The sequence below is a fragment of the Hippoglossus stenolepis genome, chromosome 4 (assembly GCF_022539355.2).
Source record: "Hippoglossus stenolepis isolate QCI-W04-F060 chromosome 4, HSTE1.2, whole genome shotgun sequence".
Taxonomy (NCBI): domain Eukaryota; kingdom Metazoa; phylum Chordata; class Actinopteri; order Pleuronectiformes; family Pleuronectidae; genus Hippoglossus; species Hippoglossus stenolepis.
This window is the reverse complement of record NC_061486.1, coordinates 14,251,717-14,279,367: the sequence shown is the minus strand read 5'-3', so window position 1 is coordinate 14,279,367 and position 27,651 is coordinate 14,251,717. Positions and strand designations below refer to the sequence as shown.

General features: G+C 42.0%; 1 protein-coding gene across 3 annotated transcripts; it reads right to left on the bottom strand.

The window, feature by feature from the left end:
- On the bottom strand, window positions 1-27,651 carry LOC118105756 (WD repeat-containing protein 49). 3 transcript variants are annotated; one of them, XM_047339506.1, is made up of 19 exons: window positions 27,452-27,651; window positions 27,198-27,305; window positions 25,778-25,871; window positions 25,317-25,625; window positions 23,401-23,574; window positions 22,856-22,939; window positions 22,614-22,706; window positions 22,256-22,427; window positions 19,272-19,439; window positions 18,557-18,705; window positions 17,230-17,463; window positions 16,150-16,314; window positions 13,952-14,067; window positions 12,203-12,333; window positions 5,252-5,353; window positions 4,988-5,050; window positions 3,447-3,637; window positions 1,157-1,354; window positions 1-355 (listed from the first exon to the last, which is right to left on the bottom strand). In XM_047339506.1, the coding sequence occupies exons 3-19, from the start codon at window positions 25,856-25,858 to the stop codon at window positions 224-226; spliced, it is 2,562 nt and encodes an 853-aa protein (XP_047195462.1). In that variant the 5' UTR covers window positions 25,859-25,871; window positions 27,198-27,305; window positions 27,452-27,651; the 3' UTR covers window positions 1-223. The 3 variants fall into 3 exon arrangements, with proteins under 3 accessions (XP_047195462.1, XP_047195464.1, XP_047195463.1); XM_047339508.1 differs by having other exon boundaries at window positions 16,150-16,272; XM_047339507.1 differs by having other exon boundaries at window positions 27,198-27,264.

Here is a 27,651-nt window from a genome sequence, read left to right as displayed (position 1 = left end):
TTATGGCAGACTATTTTATTTACGGACAAAAACACAGTGCAGCTTTATCATACAATATAAGAAAGCACGAAAATATACATTTACAGCATCATACAATTTAGCAGTCATCTCTGAAATCTGGTTCATTGCTGTCAACGTGTGCCGTCTCCCTCCTCCTGCACATCTTTTATTACGCTGTCTCCTCCCTCTGCTGAGCTGTCGAGTCTCGGATCATGACAATGTCTCACTGGGAGATGGAGGTGACCTCCCCCACCGCTTGTCTGATGTTTTCCTGTCTTCCGTGGTCTCCCTGGTCCTGCTCAGGTTCCTGCTGGGGGAGCAGCAGTTCAGGTCTGTCCAAGCACCACAGCTCCTCCTACACATGATGGACAACGGTGGAGATGAGACGGCAAGTTTATTGTGAGCAACAGCATGTGCTGGTTTGCGAGATGACCTTGTGGCCACAAAATTCCTACTTTGTCAGAATCAACAGATTAACATGCAGCCTGTGGTCACACTGAGGAAACATGAATCAAACTGTAGTGAGGGGGGGAATACAGTCTATCATTTGTACATGTGAGCAGGCATCTATGTTGTGGATTGAAAACACTCATATTTGCGTTGTGTTGTATCCCAGGATATGTGCATATTAGACGTAGATGTTGCTTTCATTCATGCATGTCCTTCTTCAGGTTATGATCCATTTTCTGTTCGTTTGTGTCTGTGTGTGTGTGTGTGTGTCGGTGTGTGTTTGTGTGTCTTTGTGTGTTTGTGTGGGCCTGAGGCAAAAACTGAAATGAAGCAACACTCAGCAGATACTGCCCCAGGCCAAATATGGGCCCTCTTTGACACAAACTTTTGACACAAACACAGATACAAATGCCTGAACTGGGCCTGACGCTGGGTTTCACATCCATTTGGTCAACTGAGTCTTACCACCCACCAGCACGCTGCAGAGTGGAAGGTTCAGGGCTCCATCCGAGCCATGCCCCGACCGCTGTACGTTTGAACAGCTAGGATCTAAGGCCCTTACCTTGACAGTGTGGCACCGAACAATATGTCTGCCATCCAAAACAATTGATTTCACACATGCAGTGTGTTATGTTGTGTATTTCAAGCTACTGCAGTGCACTGGAATGACCTGTGTATGTGCATGTATGTGTTTGTGTTTGTGTACCTGTCCGAAAAGACCAATGGTATCTCCGGGCAGAAAGCTGAGAGCCACGCTGCAGTCTGATGATGCTGAGAGAAGGAGGAGCCTGTTGCCATGGACACACGTCTCCAGGTGAGTCACTCGATCGAGGTGTGGTCGGAAACTACTCAATAGGTTTGGAGGTTCTTTGGTTGTCCCATTACCAGGTTCAAGTAAATAATCCTGAGGGATGGGGGAGCAAAGCAGTGGATTACTGAAGAGTATATTACGAAAAAATAATAATACCATTAAATATTAATAAATAAATATGAAGTACTGTCTCCAAACATGGAAACACTGCACGTCCAACTAAGACCTGCACCCATTAGATTTTACTAGCTGTCAATCACACGGTATCCACGCCCAAATGCATAACATTGCTTAACGGCCTATTTGACTCGAAATGGGACTATAATTTACAAAATGAACATCATACTTAATTTAAGCAGACTTCAAACTAGAGATTGAAACCATAAACTCCTTAGAAAAATGTCTACAGACGTTATAAATCAAGTGAGATGTCGGGTCATTTTCTCACAGACGTCGATAGAAACAGACTTATTTTTGCGACCAGAGTCTCCCTCTGCTGGTCATTTGAGAGAATACAGGCTTTAGGCACTTCCACATTGGCTTCACTTTCCAGTCACAGAGTCTACCATTTTTTTATTCAGTCAATGCTGATAACAAAGCCTCAGCTAAAGTTAACTTATCCACTTCGTCCTACCTGTTTCATGTAACTGACAAATTATCACTTCAAATGAACAACAAAGCTACTGAAACACATTTTGAAATGATTTCAGTGTTATAAAATGTTAATTACTAATAATCATATAAAATAATTTATAGCCATCTTAAATGACAGTTATGACGTAAACCTGACTGACGGTTACGCTACTTCACTGTTTGAAGTTACAACTCACTGCCTTTCTAAGACAATGCAAACTTCAATACTTTATTTTCACAAAAAACTAATTGCCACAATCTACGGCATAATGTGTATGTGAGAACTTATACTGAACTGCAATAATCCTGTGAGTGAGAGGACAACACTGTATAGGCCACTGTGCAATCGTGTTAGTCATCCAGCTGATTCCAAAGCACGTGCCAACTTGCTGTAGGACAGGATTTCTACCAGAACAGTGAGCTCGCCCAACTTTCTTCTTCTCTGCTACATATACACATTTCCATAAATTAAACTGGGAGCCAAATGAGACGCACCCATCTGAATGCATCCCCTCTTATATACGGTGACAGAGTTGAGCTTTGAGTATTGTGGCAATAATACCCGAGAGGGGGTTCTTTTACTGCGATTATGAGCATGACAGTGATGCCGCTACGCCTCATAGCAACTGCACAATCCCTGTCTCCACGATCAGAGTCAAAAAGTCAAAAGGTCTCTGTGAGGTGTCAGGAACTCTTCAGCTTCCAAGTGTTCGTAGGCTGAAGTCAATCTGTGATCAGAAAATGTAATGACGAGTTTTTTCTTCTTCTAGTAGAGGTAATTTAAAAAAAAAAGATGACATATGGTCCAACATTGTTTTTTCAACACATTTAAAAATAATTGATTTCTGTTTTGTTAGTTTTTTATGCAAAAACTCCTCTAATTCATTCTAGTTGCTTCTAAAATTAAAAAATGCATGGCAACCCTTTTCTGCCAGTGAAAGAAAAACAGATGAATGCGAAGCAATGAGATCAAAAAGATAATGATAATACAAATAATGATATTTGATAGTCAATTGAATAGATGAGACTGTGAATTGAAACTATGACATAGTTTATTGAAATTATGAGACATATAATTAAAATGACAAGATAGTTGATTGAAATTTTGAGACGGTTAGTTCAAATTTTGGGGGATGCAGGTAATAATTATAAAATAGTGAGTCATTATTATGAGATAGTAAACTGAAATGATGGGATAGTAAGTGGCAATGATGAGATAATTTATTGAAATTATGATATGTTGATAGTTATTGATTGTTATGGCAGTTTATTGAAATTATGAGATAATACATAAAAAATGATGAGATAGTAAATTGATATAACGAGTCTAACATGTCTGATCTTACAGAAAAAACTGAGGCTCAATCTTTCTTCATCATCTATTACAGTTTGTGTCCTCATGTCTGTCTCTCCCCCTGGCTCTGTGTCTCCATTACCCTCTCTGTCTCGGTCACTCTTCCTCTTACTGTCCACAAACACGTCATGGTGGCATATACCTTTCAGTGTGGCCCACTGCAGATCACAAATACATGTACAGTATGTGCACACCTACCTGTATGTCCCATGTCTTCAGTGTCCCCTCTCTATCCGCAGTGACTAAGTATTTCCCACTAGGGCTGACCGTCATGATGATGGATCCCAGGTCTCTGCTGTGAGCTGCGAACTGTCCCACAAGACGACTGTGGACGGTGTTCCAGAGCCGGACCACACCCGAACCTCCGCACGACACCAAGTCTGCACCACCTGATGGATTTTCATACATAACGCTGCTCAGACTGCCTGGGACAGTGTCTGTGTGTGGATGTGAGTTGCCTTTTCGAGTTGAAAATGAATGTCGGGGCTTGCGGACACTTGGATGACACCACAGAAGAAGTGTTCGCCAGTTACTTCAATTGTATTGGATTTGGCTGCAACACTGTTTACCCCTGAAACTCCAAAAGTGTTTTGTGGACTCAAACACTTCACCCACCCCTCCATCGGCTTAGTGGTGAGTAGATAATGAGTGAATTTTCATTTTTCAGTGAACTATCCCTTTCAGGCAAAGGGCCACCGTTAACTCCAGGGCTCTGGGCACATGCCCCCTCTTTCTATGTGGTAATCCGTCATTGGTCCAATCGCTGATCAAGTTTTGTTTTGTCTTTCTTTTAACCGAGCAGCTTCAGCCAGAAGCAGCAGCTACTGTCGAAATAACTGAGAATAAATCAAACTGGAGTAGAGGTTTTGATAAAAAGAAAAAAGGATAAGTAAAGTTCAGGGTTTCAGAGGCTGTGAATGAAAGTAGCTAAAAAAAACTTGAAAGGAACCAAACACATCAAACTATCACTGATGTGGAGAAACAGAAAAAAATGGATTAATGTGCAACTGTGTATTTCAACAACAAAACAAGGCTGTGTATGCAGTCAACTATAACTGTTCAAATTACAGGCTGCGTCTACCTTGACCTGAAATGAATTGGTTTGTAGACAGGCGATTAGCTGACGTCCGTATGTCAATTTGGCTGTTGTATTCGCTAACCTTTTTGAATATAGTGCATAGAAAAATTATTTCTATTGAAATGAGAAAATTAATGAACCCATTCATTTTGTACTTTGTATTACGACCAGCAAGGGAACTTCCTCGTTGTTCAAACATGATTTCGTTAGAGGTAAAGACTACAAGCAATCATGAAAACGGCCTCTGCTTCTTTTTTACCCTCTATTTTTTAATGCTGTCTCAACTTCCTTTAATTGGTCTGAACGTCTGAATTATCTAAAATGTTTTCACGCTGCAAATGACTGAGATCACCTCTTGTGGTCGGATTAAATGTTGGTCCATTGGTCCAAACCAATGTCTAATGCTGTTTTCAAATCCAACAAATTTGTGCCACGGGATCATTTGTGTTTTTTTGCATTACTTGTGCCAAACCCGTCATTTGCTTGGCCGGGGACAGGAAATTCTAAATAATCCGAATTATTTTGCGCACCTTTCACACCTTTTATTTTGGTTCGGACTAAACTGAGAAGTCCAAAGGTCCAGACCAAACAAGTTAGGTGTGATAGTTCCCACAGTCTAAGTCTGACTGAGATTGCACAGCAAATAATTTCAGTATTTTACCTGCAGCTGCAGATGTGCGTCCTGGAATAAAGAACAGTCTGGTGATGGCGTCAGGGGAGTCATCTAGAAAATCACAGTTGAACAAAGCATTAAAAGTGGAACAGAAAAATAAGTAAAGTGAGAATGATCACAGACTGAAGAACAAGTGAGTGCCAACATACTTTAGTCTTTAAAAATGAATTGTACTAGTACATTTAATCTTGGTTTTAAAGTAGAGAACAGATTTGTACAGAACAAAGAGTTTGTTGGAATGATTTGCGAGACCTTGCTGCTTCTTGTTGTCTTCCTGTTCAGGATGTGGCTGCAGTTTCCTCAAAGCTTTTTCTGTGTCATTGTTCCACACTATAATCTCTCCATCGTAGCTTCCTGCAGAAGGGAGACGAAACAAAAAGCAGAAATCTTTTCAAAAACTTTCTCAAAATCGCACTTTGATTTAACAGCAGTTTTGTATTGGAAAATAAATTTCCGAAGGTTTGTGAGCTTCTCAAAAGAAATATAAAAACACACCAAAACCTTTGGTCAACACACAAGCTTTTACTTTCTCTGTGCTGCTGAATGATGCAAGTCACTAAACCACTTTAAAGATGATAAAACTCAACATCTGTCCCCAGCTCCCATCTGTTCCACCACTTAGCCCTTAACCTCAACAGAAAGACCTTTTTAAACAATCTTCATCTAGCGTGTCTAGGTGTGTGTGTGTGTGTGTGTTTGTCTTTCTATACTTATGAGGTCTTTCTGACTTATTACTTACATTATGAGGACATTTTGACGTTGTGAGGACATTTTAGCTGGTCCTCACTAAGTCAAAGGGCTGTTTGAGGGTTAAGACTTGGTTTTAGGGGTAGAATTAGTTTTAGATTAGGTGTGTGTGTGTGTGTGTGTGTGTGTGTGTGTGTGTGTGTGTGTGTGTGTGTGTGTGTGTGTGTGTGTGTGTGTGTTTGTGTGTGTGTATGTGTTTGTGCAGCAGGCAGCATAAAGTTTATTGAGAGTGTAGATCTCCTGCATTATTCATGCAGCCCAGGGCCGACTTCTGTATTTCAAGCGACTTTTATCATGCTCATCATGTGTGTGTGTGTGTGTGTGTGTGTGTGTGTGTGTGTGTGTGTGTGTGTGTGTGTGTGTGTGTGTGTGTGTGTGTGTGTGTCGGAGGCGGAGAGGAATAGAGGGGATGAGACAGTATAGATACCTGCATCATCAGCACAATGTTGAGTTCAATGGGATTGTAAATGGGTTATTAAATAAAGGAAACATCCTCTATCCATTAAATAATTCCGGAAATGTCAGCCTCTGTCTGTCTGTGTGTGACTCGCATATCTCCAGAGCCGTTCATTTTATCGGTTTCACATTTGGCATGTGTATTAATTAGAGCCATAGAAAGTGCTGTGTTGAATTTGGTGCGATTTTTTCACAGTGTACCTTCAATATCAATAAACTACAGGTGACCAGTGCTCAGTAGCAGCTGCAGCTGGGACGTTGTTGGTCACGACAACTGCAACAACTGATTCTTCAGTTCAGAGCTCTGCATATTGAGTAGAGCTTCCCTGAACTTTGAATAAACAGGTGAAAAGCTCTTGGCGCAACAGAGGTATAATATATCACAATATACATATACAATATTACAATCATTTATAATTCTTTAAAACTTGGCTCCTACATAATTCACAATGCTACATGACCACCAAGAGTTCAGGTGTGTCATGACATAAGACTTAATGTAAAAAGTTGTTTTCACATTGTATAACTCCAGACTATAGATTGTATATAAAGATGGACAACACAGCTGTTCCCCAAAAGTGACCAAAGATGGTTTCTGAAACTTTAGCTAGTTATAATCACACTGCTGTTTGCTCAGTTTGGTATTTTTTGAGGCTCTAAAAACATGGTGAAACTCTGGCTCCAAATGACGTCATCAATGCAAGATGACAGTTTTCATATCCACTATATCTTAGCTTCATTTCTGAACAGTGAGAGGAAGTGGGGAGATTTTATACACTATGTATGTTCCAGACCTGGAAATTGACTTTCATCTGTAGCCTCCAACTCCCTAACTTGTCAACAAAGACATTTCAAATATACTGTATATTGTAAATCAGAGCATCCCCTGCTTGAAAAATATGTCACTGCTGTCATTCACTTTTCAGATTTCTATTTCTAAAACACTTTGGCTGTTCATCAAAGTTCAGATGAGTTTTTCCTTGGTCGCTTGGAAGGTGCTCAGCCAGGGAGGATTAAGGGATCCGAGGAGGTTGTGACTGAAGGAGTACACACAGGACCCCTGTGTGTGTACCCTGCCGTGTGTGTGTGTGTGTGTGTGTGTGTGTGTGTGTTTGTTTGACGGTGTGTGTGTGTGAAGCCGAGCGGAACCTCGCAAAGACTCTGAATATGGATGAGGAGGCTTCAGTCCCACATCAGCCAAACGTTCCTGCTGCAACTTGATTCAACTTCTTGGGACACAAACAAACAGATGCATGCGCACGCACAGAAAGCACGCACACACACAAACACACGGTCCTGAGCACGTGTGTGTTTTCCCAACAGAACTTTTAAATGACTTTTGTCACTTGGCGGCATTAACACATAATTTGGCAGAACGCATGCTTTGATGTGAGAACAGCGTCACTTGCTGCAACCGTGAAGAAATCTGCTGCCAACTGAAACTAAAGCGGCATCACTCTTACAGAAGAAGCCTTTGTGTTCGACGGATTTGGAGAAGAAAGAACATGCAAATATCGTTATTGTAGAAAATAATGCTAAAATAATAGTTCAGATGTCTTTGTTACATTATTTACATTCGATAGTTTTGCAATTTGTAATTTATGGAGCACGATAAACACTTTTGTGCAACATATGAACGTCCTGCCTACGTGAGCTGCGTATACTTATACTTGACACTGATTGGTTTGGATACGGGCGTGCATCTACTGTGTGTTGTATATTATTGTATTAGCTAACTTTTTTTAAATAAAGTGCACTGAAAAAAATAGTCTTTCCATTTGAATAGAGAAAATGAATGAACCGTTTCACGTCATTAGTTTTTTTGCCGCTGAATTATCATTATGTTATTACTACCAGCAAAATGAACATCCTCATTGTTCAAACATTATATCTAATGAGGCGAGGACTGGAACTAATCCTGTGCACTGATTCAGTTCCCTTTTCTTCTTCTATTGTTAAATGCTGTCTCAACGTCTTGAAATTGTCCGGATAATGGTCAGAGGCTCCTTAACACCTGTTATTTTGGTTCAGACTAAACTGAAAAGTCAGAAGGTCCGAACCAAACAAGACAGAATGGCCCTTCGAGTGTGGGAATAAAAATACTGGACAAATGGACGTGAATGTGATTCATCCTTTTTTCATATTAACCCAAAGGCCTGGAAAAGACAGGGAGTAATGTAAAAGGAATTTATGAATAACATAATTTTGTTGATTTTGTTTTGATAAAACACCAGCTGATCTGATGAAACAGAGAATCACATTAAAAAAAGTGAAAAGTTTGATCCACACAAAGTTTTCATGAAGAAATTCACTCCATCTTATGTCTTTCTCCAGGAACCCATCAACTCTCTTCCAAATATATTATCAGGTATATTGCTGCTATAGCTTATAATATAAAATAATATTTATGACTTGAACCTTTTGCATTCATCAGACAGGTTGCCAAAACCTGGAGAAGTGTGTGAGTGTTGGCTGAGTGACAGCAGGTTATGAATAAGAGAGAGAGCACAGATAAAGGGGGATTTCTGCAGGCGAGCTGCAAAATATTTCTGTTTTGTCAATGTCTTGCATCAGTTATTAACCGAAGGAGCCAGTGATTCGGTTTAAGCCTGAAAACGCAACAACGGCATCACATTTCAGAGATCTACGCAAATAGACACATACTGTAAATTGTTATTCTCTCTTTCTGGCACACAAAGCCCCCCCACTCTGCAGCATTAACACACCGACACCGACACACACACTCACACACGCTTGAAAGACAGAGAGTGCTTCATCTCATTTCCTCTCACCCCCACTGAGAGAGCTCTAATAAACATAATTTAAATCTGAGAATTTGGATTAAATTGAAGGTGGTGGGGGCAGCATGGGGCTCTGTGTGTGTGTGTGTGTGTGTGTGTGTGTGTGTGTGTGTGTGTGTGTGTGTGTGTGTGTGTGTGTGTGTGTGTGTGTGTGTGTGTGTGTGCGTGTGTGTGTGTGTGTACGTGGGTGGGGAAGAAATGAAGCAGGCTAAAGTCGAGGTAGGGAATAAACAGAAATGAAGAAGTGAAGAAGAAACGAAGTCAGTTAAAAAAGCAGGAAGGAGAGAGGCAGCGGCGGCGGCAGCGAGAGGAGCTGAACACGGTTAGAGAGCGATCTCTGAACAAGTTTCCAAGTTCACAAATTAACTCCTGAATTGTGTTTTTTTCTTTTGTTCCAGCTCCGACTGTTCATTTCCTTCCAAAACTATAACTCCTTCCAGCTTCGAGAACACACCCACTCTCTTATCTACCTTTTCAGCTCCATCCCTCACTTTATCTCTCTCCACGGGGTCGATGCGTCTTGAAAGACCAGAGAGGGTCCTGCGGTTTATGACTGCTCTCTCTGCTCTCGCACCAGCCTGATAAACTGAAACAGAACTTTTCGATACGTGACCCACAAGCGATACAACTTTAACAAACTGAAGAGTGTTCTGGGGCAGATTGGGTTCAAAGTGTTTGTAGTTTGATGGTTACAGAAGCGGACCAGTGACTGGAGGATCGCCAGTTCAATCCCTCAGGCAGAAAAATCTCAAATCTCCAAACAGTTATGAGTGCTGAGGGGCTTTACTGCTATTTCAAAGTACACTGTCTTCACTTAAGACCTTCGGGGGCCGAGTCATTTTGCCTCTCTTTTGTTTGCACGTTGATTTTCTTCACGTAGCAGGAAAAGTTCTTTGTTCTCTCACTCATTGTCGCTTCTTGGTCTTGAGCAGATCAAGCTTGGTGAATCAAAAGTGCCACAAGGTTGAATTCCAGGGTCCCAAAAGAAAGCACAAAAAAATGCTCAAGAAAGTTTTCGGAGACGAGCTTTAATGTCTTGCACGAACTCACAGACGTGGAAAAAAAGACGGAGTGATTGAAAGAACACAGGGAAAAAAAAAACTGATCTGCTCACAGCCAGAAGCGCACAGCCTTTCTGCACTTTAATAAGAGCGTGTGAGATTCTTGAGGACTCCATTTCCATTTCATATATCACAGAGTCCAGGCACTGAGCTGCATGATCGCTTTCACTGCAGCCCAGGATAGATTTGCGCAGCGTATGGTTTGATTTGCTTAGTGTTTCAAGTGTTGTGCAACAGCAAAACCACAAAATGAAACTAAAATCCCCCAAATCCTGCAGGTCCAACCTCTTACTTAAGATAAATATGGGAGAGGAAATGTGTTGTTCTGAGTAATTGTTCCTCTAAGCTCTCAGTGGTTATCGTGCTTAGTTATAGTTATATTATCTCTATCCCCCCGACTTTCTCCCCATAAAAAAGAAACAGATTTACCCACTAAAGAGTAATGCACACACACACTCTCACACACACACACACACACACACACACACACACACACACACACACAGGAAGATATAGGAAATTAAAATGAGGTGTAAAGAACAGGAATAACTTTAATGAGATGTGTTCTTATTTGAAACATATCCTGATCTCCCTCTGCTAGTACTCTATATATATATGTATGTTTTTTCATAAATCTTTCTTGACCTTTACAGTTCACCTACCTATATTCACAGCTAAATTAAAATTTTAATTAGGAAGGAACTTGCCAATTAACAGACTTTGACATGTTCATTGTGCGGGCAGATGACAGCTCACAACAAAGAGAGGGGAAGCTGTTGTTCCTCTGAGGAATAAAACACTGGGTTATGAGAATAAAGCTGCCAAGAGTAAATCAGCAGAGTAGTTTATAATCACAAAGGGCTACAGGGAAATGCGCTGATATAAATGGGTCTGACAGTTCTGCTTCAAGTTAAAACCACACAAGACGTATCTAATGAACTTACACACATTTTTATCATAAATCTGACTGTACTTCTGATAGAGCATAAATGTTGCCTGGTGTTTACAACTGTCCGAATGGAAGTGTGCATTTGTTTGGTTGTGAATTCTGAAATACAGTTCATCGAGTCTCTTTCTGCCTGCACATAAAAACCACAGGACCTCTTCTAGCAGAGCGACGTGTGGAGCACGAGTTCTTTGATAACAACACCACTAACTCTAATCAGCAGATAAGTGCTTCCAGTTATTTTTCATTCCACTCGTTTTTTTCCGAAGATTAATTTTCACTTCCCGGCCTTTGTTTTTTTTTTTTCTCTCTTCTTTTCATCTCTCTCTCTCTCTCTTTCCCTCTGCATGAGCCCTCGTCCTCAGTTTAAGTAATGAAAGTGTATTTTGGAAAGGAAAGACAACACACAGCACTACTGTGGAATGGAAGGATGACGTAGTACACACAGCGTTAACTAACTGTTGGTTAATAACTGTTGATTTCTAACATTCTGGGACTCAAATTAAACTCACCAGTAAAGACAAGAGGTGTTTAAAATGTGTAAACAGAATTTCCTATTTGCGTCATCAGCTTGTCTCGCTCTTACTGTTGCATCATTAGCTATTTGAGCGCCACCCACATAGCTAGCTCGTTAGCTTCGTCGGCGGCATGCTATGAATCCTGGATTCAGTTGATTGGGGAAGGATCCATCTCTTGGATTCCTCGCTGCTGGGGAATGAAAGGATGCATTCATCGGCCACATTTGAAAGAGACTTCTAAAAGTCGCACCGCTATGATGATGCAATCGATCTTGGGGCCCCTGAATTGAGACACTAGATCCAGATATTTGTTTGGAGCTGAACCAAATTCCCCACACTCATAGATATTAGTCTTCTAAAAATGGCTGATTTTTTTCATTCATTATTCTCTAGGACATCTGATCTGTGAATCTATGAAAATATCAAAACAAAATGCCCTATCTCCCAATTATAAAGAAAGAAAATACTAATTCCTGGATCTGCTCCTTCTTCTCCAGATCCGCAGCAAAATATAATGGGTTCTTTCTTGGCCCATCCTTCCACCATGTTCAGTGGAAATCGGTTCGGTAGCTTTTATGTAATTCTGCCGACAAATCCAACCACAACCACAGAACAAACAAACAAATGCAGGGGCGAAAGCGTGACCTCCTTGGCAGTGGTAGTAAAACACTCACCTGTGGCCAGAGTGTGTGGAGGCTGGAAGGCGGCACAGAGCACATCACTGCGATGTTGGACACCTCCCTTCCACTCAGAGGGCTCAACAAAAGACTGTGAGAAGGAATGCAGCCGGAACACTGTCAACATCCTGCAGAGAGGGAGACACAGAGAGAAGGAGGTATTGTAAGAATGTGCCACATAGAGAAGCTCCAGTGCACCACACTGCAAGATGCATATGAGAGGCCTCGATACGCATCATGGGTTTTGTTATGGACGTTTTCTGGAAGCTGGTGAAAGGAGAACAAAGGAAAGCAGCTGATGTCTGATGCAGAAGATTTTAATGTAGACTTGATGCATCAAGGAGACCAGAAAGTGGAACAATATACAAACGCTAACAGAGTAACATGAGCACGTGTCACCCCCCCAGTCTGAAGATGTCTCCCACAGCATCACCATATATCTTCCTCTACTTGACCCTTTCCAACAGCACATCCATGAATGGCTAGAATTGCTGTCACTCTCTATGTTACATGTAGGTGTTTGCACCCTATTGGATAGTTTACCCTAAAGCATGTATACCTAATTCACATTGTGTCCTTACGCCTTGCCCCTGGTGTAATAAGGAAGAGTTGCAGTTTGGGGCCTCTTTGTCTGGGGCACCTTAATAAGATATAAAAGTCCATGAGCGTAGAGACTACAAAGTACTGCTAGTTGGCCCTTTATCTGTAACCTGACCTTGGGTACTGCTGGGAGAGAAGGGAGTATGTGTGGAGTTAGACAGGCACTATAATCCTAATGGGGTTTTTTTTATTGTGGTTATGGGGCTGGACATGAAATGAAAAATGATGTAATGGCCTTTAAAACAGAGGAGTGTGTCTGTTGATGGGTTTGTGGACATTTCAACCTGCATGATTTCCTAAAAGCATCACAACACATGGACTGAGCCGTGTCTCAGTAGATGGGAGGGAGCATGGTTTTCTTTTGCTGCTGCTGATCTGTTGTCTATGATCTCTTAATGGTTTGTATTTATACAGCGTGTGTGTGTGTGTGTGTGTGTGTGTGTGTGTGTGTGTGTGTGTGTGTGTGTGTGTGTGTGTGTGTGTGTGTGTGGTGCGTGTGTGTGTGTGTGTGTGTGGGGGGGGGTGGGTGTGTGTGGTTAGTGTTTGTCTGGATGGAAAAGAGAGGGAAAGACAGAAAGGGAGAGAGTGTATTAACTTGTTGATGCTGAGTTCACTGGGTGTGAAATGATGAGGAGGAAGATGAAGATGAAGAGCAGATGTAATGTGGGTATACACACACCACAAGACACACACACACACACACACACACACACACACACACACCACACACACACACACAACGTTTGAGGCAGTCGTACTAAAGTGATTGGGAGCACCCCAGAGCATTCAGACTCGTTAGAGTCCAGATGTCTGGTTGGCTGTGTTGTTGGCAGTCTGAGGAACACACACACACACACACACACACACACACACACACACACAGTATTTCTTGCATACAAATATTCTCATATTCTCAATCTTTGACAGGTGCAATGTTTTTCTCACACACACACACACACACACACACACACACACACAGTCGATGAGGGTGTTGCTGCATGGTAACATCTAAAATTACGTTTTGTGAACATTTGCATTTTTTTTGTATTTCAGATTTTGCATGTATGCAATATTTAAAGGAGTGCAACATAGACTGCATACTGTAAAATAAGAGTAATCCCACGTGCATACACAGTTCTTTACTACCTTTCCCAGCCCATCACCAGTATGCTCCTCTTCAGCAGCAGGACCTGAGAGATCTCCACAGCTCGACCCAGGCCGGCGTTCATTCTGTGGAGGCAGCGGCCATTAAAGTCCCACACCTGCAAGACACAAAACAAATGACAAATCTATCACAACGCCAAATGTGCTTGGTTTCAAAACAACCCCACATGCCAACAGACTTTCAAAACTTTCTCAAGAAGTTTGTTACTTCAGACATGTTTGCAGTGTTTTGGGCTTTTACTCCATTACAAGCTAATTGTCTTGAAAATGAAGATGTAACTAAGACAGTGATACTTACTGTTGTATTCAGTTTTGAAAGATGTGTAACAGCTTGTTATTTTTCATTCAGGGTGACATGGTTTTGATAATAGCTTTGCTGCTCCTTGGGCAGTTAAGCTACTATTCTACTGTGCGTCCATCAGATAAGTAGGAGTCAGGTAATATCTCACACTGTCTGTCCAATTTTGCATGATGACGCAGTTTGGATTGGTGTTCTGGAGTTGCATTGATGAGGCTGATTATGTTGATTTCTAAATTATTTTGTTTATCTGTTCAGAATAATTGCAGTAAGTCACTATGTGATGCATTTAGAATCTGACTTGTACCTAGAGTCATATAATAGTGCCTGTTTGAAACAAAAGAAAAGAAAAAGAAAAAGTTCTGCGAGGCAGGATTCTGCTCAGAGAAAGCATACTTGCCTGTATGTGCACACAGAGAATTAGGTTACAGAGAAGGTTAAAACTTTTTTACTGTAATGTGAACACTAAACACTTTAACATGGACTGAAATATTCTGATATCAACCACATTAAGATTAAATAAATCTGAAAGAGACACTGCCATGTAAACAGCACTTTAAAATGAATAAGGTTGTGTTCGGAATAAATAATGATGGAACTAAAATATGAGGAGAATTCTGACCTTAGTCGCATTAAGTATATATCGATATTCTCTTATCAATCGATTAATTATAGCGGATTTACAGTTATGTGTTCCGAGGTTACAGCCACAGTATAGATATGAGTATTCGAATATACAGTAATGACACAAGATTCATATTTTACAGTTACTGTGAGGGACGTTGTTAAAAAACATGGATCCTTTCATTTTTGTTGATTTTGGCGTCTTTGTGGACAAAAGCTGCAGCGTTTCCATTTTCTCCAGTTGTGAAAACCTTGGTCTAACCAGCATGTGTATTTATTTTGGAAGGAGTGAAAACAAGAGCTGTTTGTTGCTGTATGATTTATAAATGACAACATTATAACTTTGAAGTACTGTTCATACACTTTGGTTACATGTAAACCTACAATATGTAGTTCCAAGGTTATAGCAATTTCATTCTGAAAGCTAAAGAGCGCAACATTCCCTCGTAATGTTCCTTCTTCACTGAGCCAACATCAGATATCAATCAGTTGCAAGGCCGACATTAAATGTTACATTAAAAGCCTGATTCTACTCACTGTGAAAGTTTGCCGGTGGAAAAATGCCCTAAAACATTTCATCTGGCCTCGCTGGTGGTGCGACCCGACCAACGACATTGAGAATAATAAGTAATAAAAGCTAATTTTCTCCCTGATTGTCTCCTTTGCTGTTGTAGGTCATGAAGAGGCAGCAAAATGAAAAGGAGACCATTTCATAACTAGTTAAAAACTCCTTGTAGTCGTTTCAAACATCATCCATCTTATGTTGCATTGGTGCGATCAACAAGTGGAATGTGAAGATCAACCATAAATCAAGACTTACACCATATAAGCAGCTACAGGGACTGTAACCCCTTGCAGCAGTTTGGGCACTGGGTCTGAGGTTGAATGGCAAAGCCCTTCATGGCTCTGTTTCATCAGTAGAATTCAACAAGTCATGTCCGATTTGACAGTGACATGGTTTTGAGTGAATGGAGGGTTTTTTTGAGTGGCTACAAATTCTTTAATCTGAAAGGCCACTTAACCTTCTTTTTCTCATCTTTTTTCTCATCACTGGCTTCTTTTATAGTCCGTGTATTTCAGAATTTGCATTTCTATGAGGTCTGACCTGCAGATCTACGGTTCAACCGCTGAATCAGTGAGTGTACAGTATGTGTGTGTGTGTGTGTGTGTACGTGCGTGCGTGCGTGGGTGCGTGCGTGCGTGCGTGCGTGCGTGCGTGCGTGCGTGTGTGTGTGTGTGTGTGTGGCCGTGCACCTACTTTGACCTCTCCGTCAGTGCCTGCAGTAAAAAGCCGTGTCTGCGTACCGTCCAGGACCATGGTGGAGATCTCGGCGTCGCCATGACAATGGTGGAACTGCTTGACCTTTTGGCCGGTGTCAGCCTGCCAGCAGATGACAGAGGAGGCAGAGTCACTGCTGACTACCTGCACACGCACACACGCACACCACACCACACACACACACACACACACACACACACACACACACACACACACACACACACACACACACACGTTGCGAGAGGACATCAATCATGAAGAGTTTGATCACTTTTATTCCACAGATATATTCTTTCATGAATCTCACAGAGCCAAACAAACCTCCTCTCTTTGTTTTACTGTTTTATAGCCATGCATGAAATTATGCTAATAATGCATCTGTCAAGTGGAAATAAAAGCAAGAGAAAATCAATCAGGAGTGGATGCACTTTATAAAATGAGAGATATTCATATTGGATGTATTAGCTATTATTTATTCTCTACTGGGTGGGAAACTAATATAGCTGTGTGATACAAAAGAGACAAAACATAAAAATGTAGAAATTGTTCTGTCTTTGTCAAACCAAATCAACATTTTTACTATTTAATATCGCTGTTATATCAAATCGAAATAAAGGATCCACAGTTGGACCAAGTTGGGATTGGCTCACGCCCCCCCCGGTGACCTTCTAAAGATATGGGATACAGATAATGGATGTTTGAAGCAACTAAATTTCCATTTAGAAGCTGTTGTGTAGCCTTTGATATACATTGAATGATCCTCACCACGAAATGGACGCGCTCAAAGAAAATGAGAATTTGAACATTTGACATGACAACTGGGAAAACAAAAGCTGCAGCTATTTAATGGACCACGAGGTGTTTTGTCAACTTCTGCCAAGAATAAACTTCAAAACTCAACTATTCATCAGGATCTGAGTTTTCTGCTCACTTGTACTACCAAATAGTCTATATAACACATCCAGTTCACAACCATTCTCCCAACTTATTGAAATGTGCCTCTGGACAATAACAGAAAAATACCGAATGAGATGAGAGGGACTCAGTTTCCCAGCATACCTGTCTGAACAGACTGTTGTACAGCACACAGGTAACAGGGTGTTCGTGGCTGCTGGTCCTCCTCTCCTCCTTCGTGGTCTCCAGCAGAAGAAGCAGGCTGTTGAAGGAGAGCAGGAGGAGATGACGCTCCTCGTGGAGGAACAGGAGGGTGTGTGTGTCCTCTGGTGTCTTCGGGAAGACGCCAGCCAGACGGTGAACACACTGCTGACTGGACACGTCCCACAGACACAGGACCTAGAAAAATGATAAAGGTGTACGAGTGTGTGTTTTGCAAGAGTAGAAGCTACAGTTGATGAATCACCACATATAATGGAACTATAATTACTGCCCTGTGGTTGTATGTTCAACCATTGCAGTTTCAGTCCACATAAAAAATAAAATCTGACTAACATGAGGCAACTGTGCTGTTAACCTTTGACATCTTAAAAAAGATATTTCAATCCAAGTGACAACCAGTAAAAAATTTAAGACATTTCTTAAAGGCACCTTGCAATATCACATTCAAGAGGATAAAAACATGTTTTGTGAGGTCACTGTCACTTTGACCACCAATATCTAATCAGTTGCTCCTCAGAAAACTAAAAATCTGTGACAAATATGAAGGCGTTCTTGAATTATCGCATTCACAAGACAACTCGAAAACAGAATGCCTCCAGCCACCGGTTGTCACAGGTGCAGAGGCATAAAAACAAACTTTAAACCTACTACTATAAAAACCAATGTTTATGAAAAGACATTGCAAAAGTAACCAGACACATACAATCGTTGCTGAGAAGAATGGTTACCATAGCAGCTCTGCACAGCACGTTACAGAGCCACACTCAGGACTTCACAAAAACCCGGCCATATTGCTTCACGGCACAAACAAGATGACTGTTGCTGTTCCAGAAGCTCTTGCAGAGGAAACTAAGGTGAAGCTCTCAGAGTTTCTTCAATTGGCAGATGGTGTTTGAGGAGAAAGCAGATGGATCATAAATCACTTCTAAAATATGCATTCTCTTCAGCGAAGCCAAGGAGAATGCAAACATTCACCGGGCTACAACAGGGAGAGGAAAAGCAACACAAGCACCAACATCCTCCTTTCATCGGAGAGAAGGAAGGTTTAAAGGTGGTGTGGTGCTCGGCTCTTTCAGTGGAAACAGTGAGAAACAGCCGACCAATCATCTCCACCGCACTCTCCTTTCTCTGCAGTAATTACAGCGAGTTATCACAATTAATATTACAATGAGAGGGCTCTTCATCATCACATTATCTTTACCAGCAGAGTGCCACACAGACACACAGACACACACACACACACACACACACACACACACACACACACTACCTTATCTTTGGAGTAGCTGAGCAGTTGTTGCTTGGTCTGCATGAAGCAAACCGCGAGGACAGGGCCCATGTGCCCGCCGAGCACACACACCGGCTCTGAGGTCACGTACGGGTTCCACACCAAGACCTGATGATCCACGCCTGCTGTGGCTACAACCAATCAGAGCATCCCAAATTAGCAGGGTGGCTAACAGCACTTAAGAACAAGAGGCCATATTGTTTTAGCCGCCCAGAAACCTGAACCTGAACCGCACTTCTGTACCCACCATGACATCACTTATTGGTTTGTGAACTGCTGTTTTGAAGCCTCGAGTTTGGCATTTTGTCGAGCGCCATCTTGCTTTTTGAAACGAGATGACTGAGAGTATAATTTATAATGTTGAAGAAGACTTTAAACCAGAGATTGAGACCATAAAGGAAAAGGAAAATGTTTACCGATGTTATAAATCAAGTTAGAAGTAGAGTCATTATCTTATAGACTGCTATCGATACAGTTTTCTTTTAGGAGGCGCCCTCTGCTGGGCATTTAGAGAAGACAGGTTTTGGCACTTCCGCTTTGGTTATTGGTTATTTTTTGTCAAATTTTAAAAACCTTTTCATGAGCCACAGCAAACATTATCAAACTTACTTGAGTAATTCTTGAGAAAAGTAAAAAAAAGTTTATGTAACATTGATGGAGTGGCCCTTTAATATAGTCCGTACACATTTCACCCTACCTATCAGATTGAGTTTACGGTGGTGGTCCACGTCCCACACGCCCCTCTTTGTACAAAACGATGTGGCTCGAAGACTGCGGCTCTCCTTTTCCCACCAGCCAATCACCAGGCTGCTCTGTGGTCTGGTAGTACACGACACAAAGGCCTCCAGTGAGTCCAGGTAACGCACTGCAGGAAGCGGGAAAGAGTCGGAAATAAAAAAAATAAGATTAGGTGTGACAGATACTGTGATTCACTACATCACTGAGGAAGAACAATTCTGATTCCGATGCCATGAAACTGGATGCGAACAACACAGCAGACACGTTTGTTGCCTCTTGTTTATGTAGTTGGGAAACATTTAAATTGTAAATCTGTTGTTTATACTGCGTCGGCACCAGGGACTCATGAGACAGCTGCTTTCAAATCTAACACTGAACAAAGCAAAACAAAGGTTATATTTCTACGATAAACTGGGACTGACGTGTAACATCTGAAAGTACAGATCACCCGCTTGTATTGTAATTACTTCCACCGAGTACGTGTGTGTTTATTGGTTTGTTGTTGTTTGTTTGTCTGTCAGAATCATAGACTGTATATAAAGATGGATGCTGGATCTCCACTTCCTCCTGCTGTCTAGAAATGAAGCCAAAATATAACGGATACGAACTCTTCCATCTTGTGCATTTGGAGTCTACAGTATGTGAGTGTCCATTTTTTCTAGTAAGTTTAGTTTTAATGATTGACAGATGATACTGACTCACAATTGGTCGATAGCATGTATTGGCGGGAACTCTATACCACAACTCCATCCCCTGATAGCTACTGGGCAGACTCTGGCTCCAAATGCACAAGATGGCAGCGTTCGTATGCAAGATATTTTGGCTTCTTTTCTTGATAGTTGGAGGAAGTGGAGACACGTCGTCCATCTTTATTTACAGTCCATGGTACAGAGATATTAAGAGAGGAAAGGCCACTGGTTTTTCTCCATGCGAAAGAAGCAATAATGGGAAAGAAGTTACTCATGTGACAGAGGGATTAGATTAGTTCTAACTTCAACAAACTTATTTTTTTTTTAAAAACATATTTTGATGATGACACACTGTTAATTCTGTTTCATTTCTTCAAATTAGACACTTCTCCCTGCTGATGCCAAAATGTTTTCTCGAGCAGACCTCTGAAGGGCATCCGCTCTCTGTGCTCAATGCGCAGTGACCTCCTGCTCATGCTGCGTCGCAAACCAACCAATCCACCGGCGCTCACAGCGGCCCACAATTACGCCGGTTTGATTTGCTCACTGGTATTACAGAAAATGTAATGGATCTTGCATCACCATCTATCTCAATTAACACTTTGACTGAGAACAGTTAAATTGGATGTCACATGCCTCTATTAGAAGCTGCTTAGCTTTCAAACACTGCACAAATAGCTGTGGGTTTGCTGAGATGGCATGTGACAGTCGCAGGTCAAAGATCGGCCGCATCGCCGGGGCCAATAATTACGTCTGATTACATTTCATACACAACATCTTCTCCCCGCCCTGTGAATTAAAAAGATCTGTGGGTTTTCAGACGGCGTCACCAACTCATCATTGATTAATGAGGCCGTCTCGCTTTCACTGACACGCACACATCATAAAAATCTGTTTGTGATGCAGACCCAGATACATAACATCTGCTTCAGCCAGCGTTGCAGCTAACCTCACACTTTTACTGTGCGATTCCCCTCAGTTTTCCCTCTCTGCTGCCCCTCTCCTCCTCCTCCTCCTCCTCCTCCTCCTTTTCTTCTCCTTCTTCCTCTCTCTGGTGGCCCCGTGAGCCCGAAGGTTTGAGGAGGTCTGGATAACCAGCCATGTCTAATAGTACACAGCCCACTCATACTGCAGGGTGGGCAACTTCAAAAGAACAGCACCAGCACCCCAGAGGTATGCAAACACACTCATACACACGCTCCCTCTTTTCCTCTCTGAAAATACCACACACATACGCAGACATGGAAATCCTCAACACACACACTCTCGCTCTCTCTCTCTCTTGCGGTTTCACACACATCCGCACACACACACGCAGCCTGCTAAATTTCAATTAAGCAGCGCTTTTAATGCTTCTGGCATCGTCTCCACTGTTTCCACTGTTTTCTTGTTATCTCTTTGTTTTCCCATTTGTTGTGCTTATTTATATGTGCTGTATTCTTGTCCCACCCCACCCTTCATCTGGATCCCCCCTCTCAGCCACCCTACAGTCTCAGAGCGCTGCTGCCTCTGCTGAATCATTATCAAACAGCCCGGCGAGCCATCAGAAACTCGCCGATGATGCAACCAAGACACAACTAAGCGACCTCTTTGTTGCTCGAGCCGAGCTGAAGCGGGGGAGTCTCAGGGGGCCCGACCTTGTGCCCGAGACTCGCCGCCAATAGTCAAAACTTTGGCTACGCAAAACTATAAAGTGGATGACTCAGGAGAGGCAGCATGTGTGTGTGTGTGTGTGTGAAAGCGCAGGAGTTTCCATGGTGTTGCATAAGCCGTTACTGTAGTGACAGTGAGAGAAAAAGAAACAAGTGAGCGAGCACAGACAGTGGCTCTTATCCCAGGTGTCAAGGTGAAAGTGTGTGTGTGGGGTCGACTTTCCCTCCGTCATCTCAGACACTGATTGAGTTTCATTGCTTTCATTGTGTACGACTATTCAAATCTATTATTTTTGGCCTGAGGCCCTGCAGGTGAATGCAGTTATCTATGTAATAAGAGCAGCAGAATATTGGTCAATTATCAGCTTTAGGATATTTTAGCAGGATTGTACAGTCGGCCCTTACTGCTGAGCCTCTCATTTACTCACTATATAGCTGTTTTCAGACATGCACTGAAGTCCTGACATTTTCCTGAAAATCGCCAGAGAGGCTGTATGGATCTTGCATTAGTACAAGAAATTGACAAAGCGTGACAGAAAAAAAGGTTTGTATTTATGTTTTTGTCTTGTAAATAGAGTGTTTTATGTGTGTGCGTTTCCTACCTTTTCTAACCCAGGCAGGTGCGTGTACTCGGTGTGTAACAATGTAACAGGAGATGTGTTTTCCTCTGACCAGCTCATCCCACAGGACGATGTCTGCTGAATCTGAGTCCGTCCTCTGACTCAGTCTCTCAAACAGAGAGATCTGAGCTGAGGTGAAATGTAAAGCACTGACCTGGGAAAACACACACACACACACACACACACACACACACACACACACACACACACACACACACACACACACACACACACACACACACACACACACACACACACACACACACAGCGATGGACTGATGAGCACATGCAGATGATGCAGGAAACAAAAGACAACGGTCTTCCTCCCACTGTGTATTACCTGTCCTCCAATGTCTCCTATGGTGAGAACGGCCTGGTCCGGGTTAGAGGGATCGGCCCAGTAGTCGAGACACCAGGGAGTGTGCGTCAAACCCTAGGGAAGATAATAAGTTGCGTTGGCAATGTTACATGTAAAAGTTAGTATGTTATAGAATGCTCAAAACAACAGAACCATAACATTAGAATAGATATGTTTATTTATTGATATTATTTAGTGTAATCTATTGTAATTAGAGCTGTTACCTGGACTTTGTACTTGCAGCTGAAGTCCTGTTTCGACAGTATGTCATAAAAACACACCTCCTTACTTGTAAATGACACAGCTATCTGAGAAAAAAAGGACAAGTATGAGTAATTGGATTCATCAATATGACAGAATGAAGATTTGAAATCTGATGCAGAAAAATCTGTGTGCGTCATGGATCTAAATCGTATCTGTCAGACGCAAATTAGTGGATTAAAGCCGGCTAATTAGAAATAAAGATCAATAATTGATGCTTTCATTACAGAAAAATGAATGTTCGTTTTATGAACATTATGCAAAAGCTGCATGGCCTTGCAATGCCATCAACCACTAATCAATAATTAATTGATTGAGTGAAATGCTTGTTTACTTCAATACCCAATAACCGAGACCACTTATCAATATTCATTTAAAAATTAATTTTAATGAATAGCGAATTTTTCGACTATCTGTCCAGATAACCAGACATGGCAGCAGATATCAATCATTGGACGGATCAATGTTAGTTACTTCGTACAAATTAAAAAGTTCAAAAAGTGATCACCATGTGGACGTTGTGCAGCAGCACCACGTCTGTGGCCCAGAGGTCTTTGGGTGCGACTGTGCAGTTTTGCAGTCGATGTGTGTGTGTGAGGGACATGTCCTCTCTGTCCCGCAGCCCGACACTTCCTCCTTTGCTCACAGTCACATACTGGCCCGAGCTCTGCAGGTACAACACCTGTGGAGACCAGAGGACATCACAGAACAACAATGGGCTTTCCACTAGCGTAAAAACACCTATAATGCTCTCTGCAATGCAATTTGTGCAGGTGCAGATCCATGTTTAAAAAAGTAGAAAATAAAAATTGAAATGTAATAACTGCAGACAAAGTCATTTCCCACAGCCACCTGCAAGCTTTGTCAGAGTGGTGCGTCATACATTTATCCCTAATTATTCTAATTACCAATTGTCAGTCACTGGTATGATGAGTTTCTGTTACGTGTTGTATCTTAATATACCTGCTGTATATTACTTCTGTCTCTTTCTTATTGTTGAGTGGCAATAAATTATTCTTCGAGCTAAAATTGGGAGATACAACAATTTTACAATGGGAGCAGGAGCCTACATTACGGAAACCTGAGTATATTTGAGAAATTCAGGAAGACAAATAGAATAATCTCTAAATTGGAAAAGGGACAAGACTTCAGGGCAGAAAAGGAAGAAATTGTGACAACATTTTTGATGTATTATCACATTTTAAAGCTGCCATGGCTAATATGTCGGGACAATTGTTACCTCCGCAGCCGGCACCTGTACTCAATGCAAAACCTGAGTAAGTCTGTGCACCCCCTCACAGCAACAAACAGCGTAAACAGATAGGAACAATCCGGTGAACATAGTGTTTAGCAGACACAAAGAAACATTCGCACTAATGTGGTCTCATGTTTCCAGCCACCTGACAACTGAATGTTCAATCATTGTCCTTTAAGCTCGGTTTTGGCCTCCACCAACTCCTCAAGGAAATATTTGGCTCTCTAGCTTTTTTAAACACAGACACATCTTCGCAGCACCAAACTGTGGAAACAGTTTGCAACTAATTGGTGAACATGGCACAGTGTTTAGCAGCTAAAGAGACAAATATTTCCCTCTGGAGTTGGTAGAGACAAAAACAGAGCTGAAAGAAGAACGAGTAACATTGAATGGTGGCTAATTCACTCTGTGGCAGCTTAACACTCTGCTATGTTCACCAGATTGTTGCAAACTGTTTCCACTGTTTGGTCCTGCAAAGATAGCTGCGGGGGTGCTAATCAGATTTTTCACTGTACAACTTCTTAATAAAAATCAAAACACTGAGGTTGTGCAACTGAAAATGAAACTATCAGCTGAAAAATGCAAAAAGCTGAGTCAACCTGTCGTGACGATACCCTGATTTAGTAACTTTGTTATATTAAACTGTCGTTTGATCATGAAAAATATTGATTAGTGCAGCTTTAAGTATTACTGTTGTATTTACCTTGCTTGAGTCCAGCCACATTACTGACAGAAACCAGAAATGAGTCTTCTAAGCTGCTTTAGTCTGTCTGCCTCTTTATGACTCTTTAAAGCCTCCAGCCGAAAAACAACCCGCACAACATTCTGACATTTTGACATTCTCAGGATTGAAAGATTAAAGTGGTGAGCCATCATTTTATCCACAGCGCTAGACACTTTATACCAGCCACTTCATTTACATATTAATTGATAGATGTTAAACTAGTCCAGAGCAATTTATCCCAAAGGAAGTGTACCATTTTGATGAACGAGAACCTAATGCTTTTGAACGTTTCCTCGCGCAATGTTTAACAATGATGAATTCCTCCAAGTCAGCAGAGATTTGGATTCTCCAGCCAGTTTTAAAATGTATTTTTTTTTATAAAGTGCCACAAAGGATCATATGGTTACGACAGAGAACGTGTTCCAAGAGGTTAACCACCTTTTACCTTCTGGACCTGGTCCCGATGTGGGCAGGTCAGGGTGCGGGGGGGCTTCCAGCACGGCACACTGCTGGTTCTGTTGTTCTTCACTTTCTCAGAGAGCTCCAGCAGCAGAAAAGAGCACAGGCCTCCCCAGTCGACACGTCCCTCTTCCTTCACGGCATCGCTGTCCAGAAGGAGGCCGCGGTGCTCCTGAGTGACAACCACGCTGTCGAACAGGAGGCCGTATTCCTCCCTGGAGCCTCGGCCGACTGACGACCAGGCCAAATCGATGAATTCAGTTCGGGACAGAGAGCGGGAAGCACCCAGGGGGTCCTGCATCAAGATCAACAGGACTATGAGACTTTGCATTCAGACACAATGTGCCGAGATGCAGACACACATATTATAATATAACACTCCTCTTTAAGTATTCCCAATGTGAATGAAAAGTGTCTTAATGTAAGGTTGTTATTAAACCACCTCACCAGGAAGAGGCTCTGTAGCTTTCTATAATCCTCAGTGTTCATCCCGCTCTCCAGCTGTGCCACCTCCATCCTCGTTCCCATGGTTACACCTCACCTGTCAATCAATCACTGACAATGTCACACGAGGTGAGAGAGGTAAAGCGCGTGTCTGCAGCTTTGAACTCACAGTCAGATAATGACTTTCTCATATTCCTGGGTGTCACATGGCGAAAAACAAGATGTTCCCCGGCTCGAGTAATCCCTTAGTAACCTTCCATAAATGTTGTACAGCGTCAATCACCATAATCACGCGGTGGAGTCACAGCAGCATGCAGACGGCTTTTGTTGCCGCTTCTTTCACTCCGTCCAAACATCTCTGCATTGAACGGCGTGCGAAGGTCTTTTCTCCGTTTTCAACAGAAGTTTTTTCAAGGCTTTCAAAGGCCAGTGAATCGGCCTCCAAATAATTTCTCAGGAATGGCTGGGGTAGGCGGCAAGTTGCCAAAGCACGTCGAGCCTCTGTTGTGTCAGCTAATGTGAAATGAAATGCTGCAGTCAGGTAGACGAGCAGCATGAATAATAGCATGAATGAAAAGGCAGAATTTGTTCAATTAGTCTGTGCCGTGATTTCAAAAAAGGCCTAACAGAGAGAAGTTGGTGATGAAAGGTTTCTACAAAGGGCAGCGGAGGACAGCGTGCGCACACCCTCGCTTTAATTTCCAGCTCGGCATAAGCTTTTATGAGACAAACTCATTGGAAGTGGCGTCACGCTGAGCTGAGATTTAGATGACAGGTTGGGTAATAAAAACGGAAATAAATGCTTTGCGGAAACCGTTATTTTTTCTCTCGCCGGCGATTAACCGCAGTGTAATTTTGATATGATGAGTTTATCCGCCTTTTTTAATTTACATTGCTGACAAACGAGTGGTAGACTGCGACAGATTTGTTTGTGCTCCTGTAATAAATGAAAAGAATGGTGGAAACCGTAGGGACGCCCGGTTCATGTTTTGTTTATGAACGCGATAACTTCAATCCTGATTCGTTTTGCGGCAGGCAGCTGGCGTCAGTTTTTATGTGATTACACAGGCACCGTTCCATAAAATTAACACAAAAAAAGAGACCATAGTGTATTCGTAGCTGAGATGTCATAAATATTGCCGTTTGAACAAACGTTTGAAGATGTATGGCATTGATTTCAATGTAAATTTCCCTACAAGCAGTCATTTTGGCTCCTATTTGAACAGATTCAGCATTTTAAGCTCTTACTGTACGCAAGCTTTTGTGTCGTCCTCCTGTTTTACGTCACTTTGGATAAAAGCTTCTGCCAAATGACCTAAAGTAATGTAATCAAATTATGCCAGGAAAAAATATATACATATATATACATTATGTATATACATTATAGTGCTGTCATATCCGTTGCCAAAGAAAATCCACTTACCAGTGTTGTGTCTCTTCTTCCTGGAGATCCAGACTTGAAACTAGCGCAAACTGGATTTCTCTCGGGTCTTTATTGGAGTTGGACAGAGTTTCAGCCACTGCAGTCAAACTGTCCGAAAAGACCATCTCAGCACCAGGCTATAACTGCCCCATGACAGACTCCTGGCCGGGCAGTGCCTCATTCAAGCACGTTTTAAATCATAAAATCCACATATAGTCGAACACACACTCAGTTAATATAAAATGTAATCTTACCAAGATACCCAAGTTCATCCAACTTTCAGTCCACAGTGGGTGTCCACAGCAAATTGACCCAGAGCCTCTGTGCTCATGCAATAAATCGTTTTTTAAATGTATGACATTCAAACAAACCCTGTCTCTGGTTACAGAGACTGTGTCGTTCGCAGGAGGTTCAGCTGATTCCCAGAGCCCGAGCTTTGTGTCCAGAAGTCCGT

Excerpts from the sequence above, each read along its gene's own strand:
- LOC118105756 (XM_047339506.1), bottom strand. The coding sequence starts at position 25,858 with ATGGGAACGAGGATGGAGGTGGCACAGCTGGAGAGCGGGATGAACACT. Across the intron at positions 18,706-19,271 it reads CCGTAAACTCAATCTGATAG|CCACAGCAGGCGTGGATCAT; the intron begins GTAGGGTGAAAT and ends GATTGGTTGTAG. Across the intron at positions 356-1,156 it reads CCATTGGTCTTTTCGGACAG|GAGGAGCTGTGGTGCTTGGA; the intron begins GTACACAAACAC and ends CATCATGTGTAG.